This window comes from Anomaloglossus baeobatrachus, chromosome 2 (genome assembly GCF_048569485.1).
Source record: "Anomaloglossus baeobatrachus isolate aAnoBae1 chromosome 2, aAnoBae1.hap1, whole genome shotgun sequence".
NCBI lineage: Eukaryota > Metazoa > Chordata > Amphibia > Anura > Aromobatidae > Anomaloglossus > Anomaloglossus baeobatrachus.
The window spans coordinates 729,671,838-729,684,170 of NC_134354.1; the positions used below are offsets into that span (position 1 = coordinate 729,671,838).

Below are 12,333 nucleotides of genomic sequence, written 5' to 3' on the forward strand. Positions count from 1 at the left end.
TGCGTGTGAAACGCAGGAATGACTGTTAACGATCAAAAATACTCACCTAATCGTTGATCGTTGACGCGTCATTCTAATCTCAAATATCGTTGCTGCTGCAGGTACGATGTTGTTCGTCGTTCCGCTGGAGCACACATCACTACGTGTGACACCGCAGGAACGAGTAACAACATAGTACCTGTGGCCACCGCCAGTGTGGAAGGAAGGAGGTGGGCGGGATGTTACAGCCGCTCATCTCCGCCCCTCCACTTCAATTGGGCGGCCGCTTAGTGACGTCACTGTGATGCCGCACGAACCGCCCCCTTAGAAAGGAAGCAGATCGCCGGCCACAGCGACGTCGCTAGGAAGGTATGTATGTATGATGGGTGTTTAGCGATTTTGTGCGCCATGGGCAGCTATTTTGCCAGTGACTCACAACCGACGGGGGCGGGTGCTTTCACCAGCGACATCGCTAGCGATGTCGCTGTGTGTAAAGTGGCCTTTTAGACTTAAGATGGTTGGCGGCTTTAGCTGACTTAATGGGATTTTTTTCACGTTTCCACGTGCAACCTTCGCTCCTCCAGTGACCACCTCTTCCTTACCCGGCGAGCCCAGCATACATGTGTATAGGAGGGCGGTGTGCAGGGGTGTGCTGGCACCTGAATCGTCACCTCGCACTTCTGCATGCAGGGTTTTTATTTCTTTCCGCTTTTTATCCATCATTCTCCAACCCTTGAAATGATTTGCTGCTGAAGGACATAGTATTGTCTGTGCAATTTCATCTGTCCTTCAGAACTTTTATCTCTTCATAATAATAAAAAAAAATTAGATATTTGTGTAAGGGCTATACATCGGATGAGTGCTATCTCGTGCTGTATCAGATACCATTTGCTCCAATGTTACACTATGCGTTAGAGAATATACGCTCGTGTGACCCCAGCCTCATACTTATCATAGGACCTCCATGCCCCCCTGGTCATATTGTTCCCAGAACACCAATGCTGCGTTGATGACTACATGTGTACGCACCGCTGCCATTACACCATTATAACTCATCACTCCCGAGGTAGAGCGAAATGACTGTTTACTGCTCATTTTATTTCTAGGCCTCTTTATCCACAAATACATCACGATTAAATTGCAATTGCTGCTCGCTCATAGCTGCTTTTTTTTTTTTTTTTTTTTCCTCCCTCATTTTCTTTCTTTTTTTTTATAACTTTAGGTAATCTTACCTGCTCATTTATATAAGATAGGTCTGCGAGGATACGTTCAATCGCTGGAAAAAAACAAACTATACATAATAGGAAAAAAATATTGAAAAAGTTCCAAACACTGACACCATAGGCTTCCGAAAGAATAGAATTCCATTGGATTCCAAAGGGAATTCCTTCCATACTTTTATCAAAACGATGCTCTAGTGCGGGGGTCCCCAACCTGTAGCTCGGGAACCACATGTGGCTCGTGGGCCCGTGATGTGTGGCTCGCGGCTGTCTGCCAGCTTGGTGTATTAGCACCATGTCTAGCAAACAGTTATGAAGAGCGGGTCTCCAGATGGTGACTTTTGTGAGTATCCCCACACAGGAGAGCAGATCTGGATGGAGGTAAGCTAGGATCTCCTGGATCTTGGTATACTATCTGTGTGATTTCCGCGGAAAAGCTGCAGTTATACCGGTAATGGGGGGCGCTGGGTGTCACTACTGCGAGGGAGCAGGATGTTGCTCATGACCCTCTCTCACAACTGAATGTAGTTTTCAAGGTCCTAAAGGTTGGGGACCACTGCTCCAGTGTATTGCAGTGATGTTCCTGGGCTGGAAAAATGTAGCATTGAGTAGAATGTGAGCAAGTGGAGACTCTTTATTGATTCATGCAAAAAAAAGTCTGAAAGCTGCTACTGCACAATGTCAGCAAGTAAGGGTACGTGCCTACTGTCAGTTTTCACAACGTATTAAATGCAGCAACTGTCCGAACCCAGATTGTGAGCACGAGCGACTGCGGTCTCCTGCGGAGGAGACTCGTGGCCCCACAAGTCAAGACCTACCACGTCCAGGACGCAGCAGATCCTGATCACTTCTCTCAAGTATGCTTCTATGCCTTTTAGGGACATTCTGTGAATGTGAAGGAAAGCTATGAGAATTTATATGAAGTGAAAGCTGCACACCAAATTCGGAGAAATATGAACAAGCATAACTGCTTTATGATACATAAGGAATGAAAAATACAACTAGCCATATGAAAAATGGAATTTTTTTTTTTTTTTATAAAAAGTGACATTGCATAACTGATGAGGATTATTTGAAGAAAAAAAAAAAAAGATATTTAGCTAATGTATTGAAAAATTCATTACTGCCCCATAACCAACTTCACGGTAATCTCTTATTTATGGGGTTCCTAACCAAATGTTACCTCTGTATGCGGTTAGAACCTGCTGGTGTGCATGGGTACCTAACCAAATGTTACCTCTGTATGCGGTTAGAACCTGCTGGTGTGCATGGGTACCTAACCAAATGTTACCTCTGTATGCGGTTAGAACCTGCTTGTGTGTATGGGTACCTAACCAAATGTTACCTCTGTATGCGGTTAAAACCTGCTTGTGTGCATGGGTACCTAACCAAATGTTACCTCTGTATGCGGTTAAAACCTGCTTGTGTGCATGGGTACCTAACCAAATGTTACCTCTGTATGCGGTTAGAACCTGCTGGTGTGCATGGGTACCTAACCAAATGTTACCTCTGTATGCGGTTAGAACCTGCTTGTGTGCATGGGTACCTAACCAAATGTTACCTCTGTATGCGGTTAAAACCTGCTTGTGTGCATGGGTACCTAACCAAATGTTACCTCTGTATGCGGTTAGAACCTGCTGGTGTGCATGGGTACCTAACCAAATGTTACCTCTGTATGCGGTTAAAACCTGCTTGTGTGCATGGGTACCTAACCAAATGTTACTTCTGTATGCGGTTAAAACCTGCTTGTGTGCATGGGTACCTAACCAAATGTTACCTCTGTATGCGGTTAGAACCTGCTGGTGTGCATGGGTACCTAACCAAATGTTACCTCTGTATGCGGTTAAAACCTGCTTGTGTGCATGGGTACCTAACCAAATGTTACCTCTGTATGCGGTTAGAACCTGCTTGTGTGCATGGGTACCTAACCAAATGTTACCTCTGTATGCGGTTAGAACCTGCTTGTGTGCATGGGTACCTAACCAAATGTTACCTCTGTATGCGGTTAAAACCTGCTTGTGTGCATGGGTACCTAACCAAATGTTACCTCTGTATGCGGTTAAAACCTGCTTGTGTGCATGGGTACCTAACCAAATGTTACCTTTATATGTGGTTAGAACCTGCTTGTGTGCATGGGTACCTAACCAAATGTTACCTCTGTATGGGGTTAAAACCTGCTTGTGTGCATGGGTACCTAACCAAATGTTACCTCTATATACAGTTGAAACCTGCTGTATATGGGAAGCCAGGGACCTGGCTATATAGGAAGTTGAATAATCATGGCTAAAGGGTGGCACTGGGTTCTCAGACAGAAAAAACTGCATAACAATCAAAATGACTGCTGAACACCATTGTAAATGTGAACAGGGTGCTACCATGAAGTTGGTTATGGGGCAGTAATGAATTGATCAATACGTTAGCTAAATATTTTTTTATTTATTTTTTTTTTTTTAAATAATCCTGAGCAGTTATGCAATGACATTTAAAAAAAATTCAATTTTTAATATGGCTATTTGTATTTTTTTTCCTTTATGTGTCATAAAACAGTTATGCTTATTCATATGTCTCTGAATTTGGTGTGCAGCTTTCACTTCATATAGATTATGTATTTTTTGGCTAGCACCCTGTTCACATTTACAATGGTGTTCCAGCAGTCATTTTGATAGCTATGAGAATTTAGACTTTGTCAAGAAACTTAACTATGACGATTAAGGATAGTCAATATGTGGTGATCTGAAAGTTCTTTCTCTGCTCCTTGGGCAGCAAGTAGGATACACAAAGTACCCATGCTTTTTGTGTGAATGGGACAGCCGGGATAGGACTAATCACTGGAGCCAAAAAAGTTGGCCCACAAGAACATCTTTGAAAACTGGACTCGAACAAAGTTACGGAAAGTTTAGTTGATCCCACTAAAGTTCTCCTGCCACCACTCCACATTAAGCTTGGACTGATGAAGCAGTTTGTGAAAGCTCTAACAAAAGGAGACACTTAAGTACCTGTGTGCCAAGTTTCAGGGACTGTCCAAAGCAAAACTGAGCAAGGCTTTTTTTGTGGGTCTGGATATTCGGAAACTCATGGAGGACGATGTTTTCAAAACAGAAATGAAAGCTGTGGAGAAAAGGGCTTGGGATTCTTTTAAAGACGTTATGATGAAATTTCTAGGTAACAACAAATATACAAAATGTAAGTCCGTCATGGAAAACATAATTAAATTATTCCAAGCCTTGGGTCGTTTGATAAATTTGGAGTTACATTTTTTACATTCCCATTTGGACGACTTTCCTGAAAACCTTGCTGCTGTTGGCGAAGAGCAAGCAGAAAGATTTCATCAGATTTCAGGATCTCAAGGAGATGGGAGGTGAAGATGATGAGCGACGACTGCTGGAGGCTCCACGAAGAAGATCCGCCACCTTCTAGAAGAAAGAAGGGATCAAGAGAAGCTTGGAAGAGAAAAGAAAACGTTGCGAGAATTAATCAGCAAAGTTGCTAAATGAATGTTTAATAAATTTATACATATTATTGTGTAGACTTTAGGCTACAATAAAGTTTTTTTGGGCATCTCACTTGTATGTAAATTCACACACACACTTTGTGTTAAATCCATAATTGATGGTTAAGAATAGACGGGTGTTGGGGTTTTTTGCTTTTTTTTAACCAGGGCATAACAAAATTATAAGATTATCAGTCATTAGAATTTAAACAATTTTCATAAACCCAAATTTTGTATACCTGTGTAATTTATTCCAGTATTTAGAAGGCTCCACTTTCATTTATCCTGTCTCATTTAGTCTCTCCAAACTGAATTGTACATTTTTATCTCTTGCCTCTTTTGAGAGCCAAGCAGCAGACATTACCGTTTGAGTCTTTTTTTCCTTGATTGCCACTTGTGCCTTTTTTATACTATAAAGAGCATCTGTCACCATGTAGAGTGAATGGTCACAGGATCCAGAGCAGAGATGCAAAAGCTTTTTTTTTTTTTTCCCACCAGATTAGGCTACAGAAGTGTTCATCAGTCAGTGGCAGGTAGGCAAAGCAAGACCTTATCTCACAAATCTTGGGGAAAAAAAGTCTGTATGATTTTAGAGCATATATCAAAATAGTCGCTGAAGGTTCTACACATATTTTACGTCCCGGTGCATCTAATATGAGAAAGTAGCAACTTGGAAAATAGGTTTTTATAAGATGTATAGTCTGCATGTGGTATAATCTCTTCTCTTTTTTTTGCATCCACAGTTTGGGAATACCTGCTACTGCAACTCTGTCCTCCAGGCACTTTATTTCTGCCGACCCTTTCGAGAAAAAGTTCTCGCCTACAAAAGCCAACCCAGAAAGAAGGAGAATCTCCTTACCTGCCTCGCCGACCTCTTCCACAGCATAGCCACGCAAAAGAAGAAAGTTGGAGTCATTCCTCCAAAGAAGTTTATTACCCGGTTACGGAAAGAAAATGGTAACTATTGCTCATCCTTTTCTTGTATTTACCATTGTGATGGTCTCTATATTAAGCTGCTGAACCGATAGAAGCGTGAAGCTTTAGGGGTATTGTTAGGCTTGATAGTGGTTGTAATCTGACTATAACAAATGGGTAGCGGCGCGGACGAGTACTCTAGCTTGTGCATTGCGAAGCCAGGTACCGCTGCTATACTGTATGTCAGCAGCTCCAGCTACCACAGCTCTGCCGTATGCCGGCTGCTCCAGGTACCACAGCTTGTTTTATATTTTACCAGTTTTTTTAGTTTTACTTTTTTTCTTTCGGGTGTTGCCCATTTGAATGTCCAACTGTTCGTTAAGAGTGCTGAGCACCCGAGCATGGTAGTGCCCGCTCATCACTAGTTACGAGTACTGAGCACCCGAGCATGGTAGTGCCCGCTCATCACTAGTTACGAGTACTGAGCACCCGAGCATGGTAGTGCCCGCTCATCACTAGTTATCACCTCAAAAAGTGGCACTGGTCAGAATTGAAAAAAAATTGGCCTGATCAGGAAGGTGAAACCCATTTTAAAGCGTAAAGGGGTTATGTATGTCTTATGTTAAGGTACAAGCATGACTTGGATATTCGGGCTATGTTCACCAGTGTTTTGGGATGAGAATCTTATGACTGTGGGGACTCTAGTACATGGTAGTACTGTGGTTCCCCAAAAATAAGCCCTAGCATTACTTTTCAGGATTTTTGGACTATACTTGAAATGTAAACCCTACTCCAAAAATAAGTCCTAGTTACAGTCAGTTAATCTCAACACGTCCAATTATATATACACTTCAATTAGAATCGACAACCACAACTTGGCACCGGAATTAACCGATCAAGAAAGAAGTGATAAAACACCAAATTTACTATGAAATCTTAAATATTTTATTTTCATTAAATTCATTCAATTATTGTATAAACAAGAGAGCCACCTGCGGGCACATGATTCCAGATACATTATTCAATCATCATATCCATCCAGAGAATAAATTATTTGTTAGACATTACGGAAGGTGATCAAGCATCACAGCGATCAGATATGGATTTACATATCATATCTAGCTCTATGATTTTAAGTTAATACAAAGCATGTAATGAACATATCAAACAGTATAATACAGTGTGTGTGTGTGTGTATATATATGTATATATGTGTGTGTGTATATGTGTATATATATATGTATATATATATATATATATATGTATATATATATATATATATATATATATATATATATATATATATATATATATATATATATATATATATATATTTAGTACAGATAATAGTATACATTGTCAAGCCATAAAGGCACATACATCATCCAGATATTATTCCATTGATATACGTACACACCTCGAGGTATACCTCTGCCACTGTTAAACATTACATGCATCTATATCGCCCACCAAGCATTTAACCATAGCATATCAAATTACCTTATTAACAGATTGCCTTGTCAATCACTATGGGCATATGGTGAACACATCAAACAGTGGAATTGGACAATGTAATATACATTATCCAAACTTAGAGGCATTTACATCAATCATATACAATTCCACTGATGTATGTGCACCTTTAGGTATACCTCTACCACCGTTGTGCATTATGCATGTTCATATCGCCTACCGGCATTTAATTGCAGAATATCTCATTGCCCTGTTAACAGATTACCTTGCTGGTCACCATAGGCTGACCACTTAAGATGCAAAGGCCGCCTCCCGTATAGTTACAAAGTATAAGAATGCTAAAATTGCATGCATACATCTGGATGGAAAATTACTTACATTAACAATGTAAGCGTGATAAAGCGTGAGGCGAAACGTACGTCAGTGGTGGCGGGACGCATGACCAGATTGTCCATTGTTAATGTAAGTAATTTTCCATCCAGATGTATGTATGCTTGGTGGGTGATATAGATGCATTTAATGTTTCACAGTGGCAGAGGTATACCTCGAGGTGTGTACGTATATCAGTGGAATGATATATGGTTGATGTATGTGCCTTTTATGGCTTGATAATGTATGTTATACGATTATATCTGTACTATATATATACTGTATTATACTGTTTGATATGTTCATTACATGTTTTGTATTAATTTAAAATCATAGAGATAGATATGATATGTAAATCCATATCTGATCGCTGTGATGCTTGATCACCTTCCGTTATGTCTAACAAATAATTTATTCTCTGGATGGATATGATGATTGAATAATGTATCTGGAATCATGCGCCCGCAGGTGGCTCTCTTGTTTATACAATAATTGAATGAATTTAATGAAAATAAAATATTTAAGATTTCATAGTAAATTTGGTGTTTTATCACTTCTTTCTTGGTCGGTTAATTCCGGTGCCAAGTTGTGGTTGTCTAGTTACAGTCAGGTCTGGCTTTGGAATGTGGGGGGACGGGGACCGAGCAATTGCCTAGGGCCCCCACTTGCGTAGGAACCCCCACCATGTCTATTCTATGGCTAAGACTGCTTAAGGACCTTTAATGTCACTAAAGGTCCTTTGGCGTGTGTGTGTGTGTGTGTGTGTGTGTGTGTGTGTGTGTGTGTGTGTGTGTGGCGGATGGAATCCAAGCAACTGCCTAGGGACCCCACTTGCTCAGGGACTCCCACAGTTTCTATTCTATGGCTAAGACTGCTCAAGGACCTTTTCATATCACCAAGGGTCCTTTTAACTACGATATCCTCTCCAGTTCCTCGAGACTATAGGTTGAATTGTACTGTATGTACAGTCTCTTTATCTATACGCATGTATACATGTGTATGTGCAGTGTGTGCGTGACAACATTTATTATATTTGAATTAATGTTTTTTGTTTTGTTCAAGAATAAATCTGGATTGTTCTTCATGGGGAAAAAAGATATCCCCTGAAAATAAGCCCTAGAGCATGTTTCGGAGCAAAAAAAATATATAAAACTGTCTTATTTTCAGGGAACACTGGTATACTGGCTGTGTGTAGTACGGCACCATAACCTCTGCCCATACAAGCTGATGACCCCTTTTTGTATCTGGATGTGCCTGAGATAATACGGCAGAGATCGGAGCCGCGCTCTGACGTTCTCACGCTGCCACCTATCTTTGGCTATTGTCTGACCTTATTTGATCATTCTCGGCTGTTCTGTTTTCGGTGGGACGATGCAGCTGTAATGCTCTCCCCGTACAGGCTTATAATGCCAGTGTAAGCGGAATCTCCGGCTTTTTGCTGAAGCTACGACTGGGTGATGATTATCTCTGTAATCGTGGCTCGCGGTGCTTTTCTGTTCTGCACATCTGTTCAGCTCCGTAGAGGGTCAGCGAGCATCACCGTCTCCAGTGTTATACAGATGTGGTCGCCGTATAAAATCACATCTGATGCAGAAAAGCACAAGATAAAAAGATTAAGAAAAAAAACCCTTAGGCTATGTGCGCACTAGAAATGTGAAGTTTCTCAAGAAAATTTCTTGAGAAACTTCTGCCAGTGAAAGATTTCCGGACCTGCGGAAAAAATCCGCACCAAATCCGCATGCGGTTTTGCCGCGGATTTGCCGCGGATTTACCGCAGGTTTGTCCCTGCAATAAATAATAAAGATAATCGATAGACAGATAATGGATAGAGGGAAAGATGGATAGATGAATAGATAGATAGATAGAGGGATAGATAGATGAATAGATAGAGGGATAGATAGATAGATGAATAGATAGATAGATAGAGGGATAGATGGATAGATAGATAGATAGAGGGATAGATAGATAGATAGATAGATGAGAAAAACCTATATAATGTTCCACCTCCCTGCATTTTCTAAGCTGGCACCCTTTAGTGACTTTCATGTGGCACTAAAGGGTGCTTAGCCTTTTTTTTAGCCATAAAATAAATAAATAATTAAAAAAAAACGTGAGGTCCCCACACTTTTTGTAGCCAGCTAGGGTAAAGCAGACGGCTGCAGCCTGCAGACCACCGCTGGCAGCTTCACCTTGGCTGATAATCCAAAACAGTGGGCACCCCACGCTGTTATTTTAAATTATATAAATAATTTAAAACAAAAAACGTGCGGTCCCCCCCCATATTGGATCACCAGCCAAGGTAAAGCGGACAGCTGGGGTCTGATATTCTCAGACTAGGGAGGTCCACTGTTATTGGACACTCCCCAGCCTAAAAATAGCAGGCCGCAGCCGCCCCAGAAGTGGCGCATCCATTAGACGTGCCAATCCTGGCGCTTCGCCCCAGCTCATCCCGCGCCCTGGTGCGTTGGCAAACGGGGTAATATATGGGGTTGATGCCAGATGTGTAATGTCACCTGGCATCAAGCCCTGGGGTTGGTGAGGTCAGGCGTCTATCAGATACCCGACATCACCAACCCAGTCAGTAATAATTAAAAAATAGACAACAAAAAAAGTTTTATTTGAAAAAACACTCCCCACATAGCCTCTTTAACCAATTTATTGAAAAGAACAATCAATCCACGTCCGGCGTAATCCAATAGGGGGGGGGGGTCCCACGGAGATCCATACCATAGTCGCTGTCCGAGTCAATGAAGAACAGAATGTTCCCCATTGGCTGGGAGAGCAATGCAGTGACCTGAGCTAACATCAATAGGTCAGCTCAGGTCACTGCAGGGGATGACGAGCGCTGCCATCAGGAGCATAGATGAGATCATTACCTTCTGTGATCATCTCCTGTACTGCTGACGTCAGCGCTGTCACTGGCTTCTATGCCCGCCGCGTTGTCTGAAGTATCGCGAGAGCCCGTGACGTCACCGCTAGTGACAGTCTCGGGCCGCTCGCGAGACGGGCATAGACCGCAGTGACCGCGGTGACGTCAGGAGGCAGGAGATCGTCACAGCAGGTAATGATCTCACCTCCTGACAGCAGCGATCGTCATCCCCGCGGCTCCCAGCACTGCAGGATGTCAGTGTCTGCCTGCGCTGCCGCGTGACAGGCTGCTGACACTGCGGGCAGACACTGACACTGCAGTGCAGGCAGCCGCGAGGCCGGAGCAGGACACAGACTGCACGGGCACCTGGAGGTCGCACGGAAGTGCTTCTGTGCGGCGTCCAGGGAGTGTGACGTCTGTGTTTACTCTGCTCCGCTTCCTCTTCCTGGCATAATGACATCGCTTCCTGCAAAACCGCAGGCAGCGATGAGCATTCCCGCAGGTAATTCACGGCTATTCCGGTGGTATACCGCACATCATTGCTACCTGCGGAATACCCCCGGAATACCGCAGGTACCTGCGGAAATTAATGGACATGCACATTTTCTCAAGAAAGTTTCTCGAGAAAATTTTCTCAAGAAATTTTCTTGAGAAAAATCCGCACAGTGCGCACAGCTATTTTTTTTTCTCATTGAATTTCATGGGAAATGTCTGCACAAAGATTGCAGACATTTCTCAAGAAATTTCCGGGGCAAATCCGCGGGTAACTCCGCAGGTAAAAAGCTCTAGTGCGCACATAGCCTTAAACTTAGAAACACTTGTTTCCTATAAGGAAGTCTGGGAGCAAAGAGAAAGAGTGTGGAGACGCGGGGGTCAGTGGGTGATCTCGTCCGCTGACCCGGCCGCCTTTAGAAAGACTGCATGGCCCAGGGCTCATCCCAAGTGAATGCCCGACCTCCTTAACCGTGGGCGGAACACTACTCAGACAACACAGGGTGAGGGAATCACAATATTAAGACTTTATTGGATCCTCAAACAATAAACTGCATATGGCACATAACCAGCAAAACCGCATTACTTCTGTCTCCTTCTTACCTCCCTTGCAGTTATGAATCCCCCAGACTCTTACTGGTGCATCAATAACAAAGATGACAGCGCTCCTCCGGGTGAAAAAACATGCAATTCTTTATGCCATCAGTTGTATGACAGCAAGGTTTCGACCTGGTGGTCTTCGTCAAGCATGATCAAGACCACCACGTCGAAACGTTGCTGTCATACAACTGATGGAATAAAGAATTGCATGTTTTTTCACCCGGAGGAGCGCTGTCATCTTTGTTATTGGTATGTTATTTCAAGTGATCCCTTGATCTTGGACGTGCGCTCCTGAGGTGCTGGTGCACTGGCACATACGTTTTTTTTTTTTAACCAAGGTGCTGTGGACTTTTCTTTCTCGCTGGTGCATCATCTCACACAAAAGTCCGGTCTCTGGGAAACCTCTGTCCTTGGTCTGCAGTTTAAAAAATAGTCGACTACGTTCAGGTGTCTGTCTGCAGAAAACATATGTGCAAAAATGGTGCAAGACAGAGCACACGCTGATTCCGTCTGCTTCATTATAGTCGATGGCGCTGTCGACGCATGCGTCCAAAACACGTTTTGCAGGGTGGGGGAGGGGCGGTTCAGATGGATGCCCCAACGGGACCACTAAATGGAAGTAAAAACGCAGTGTGAAATTACCTTACTCACCCTCCCCTGGTCCAGCGCTAATTTTCAGCGGTTGCTCCCATACCTTGTATCTTCAGCAATGCTAATGGTAAATTGAAACTGTTGCCTAGACCCAAGGAGGGAGTTCCTTTTTTTTTTTTTTTATTGCTGCGCAGGAGTTCCCTCAGACCTGCACCCCACATTTTGAGAGGTGCTGATCTAAGGTGCCTGGGCACGTTGCAGATACAATGATTTGTACACATTAGGCACCTATGCTCTTCTCTTCCCCTCTTCTTTCCTCCTCCTCCACCATCCTC

General features: G+C 42.9%; 1 protein-coding gene across 1 annotated transcript in view; it reads left to right on the plus strand.

The window, feature by feature from the left end:
- Positions 1-12,333, plus strand: part of USP12 (ubiquitin specific peptidase 12) — a 129,428-nt gene that overhangs the window by 64,333 nt on the left and 52,762 nt on the right. The window contains exon 3 of the mRNA XM_075334631.1: positions 5,433-5,646. Coding sequence (XP_075190746.1) covers positions 5,433-5,646 — 214 coding nt within the window. The remainder of the gene's footprint in view (positions 1-5,432; positions 5,647-12,333) is intronic.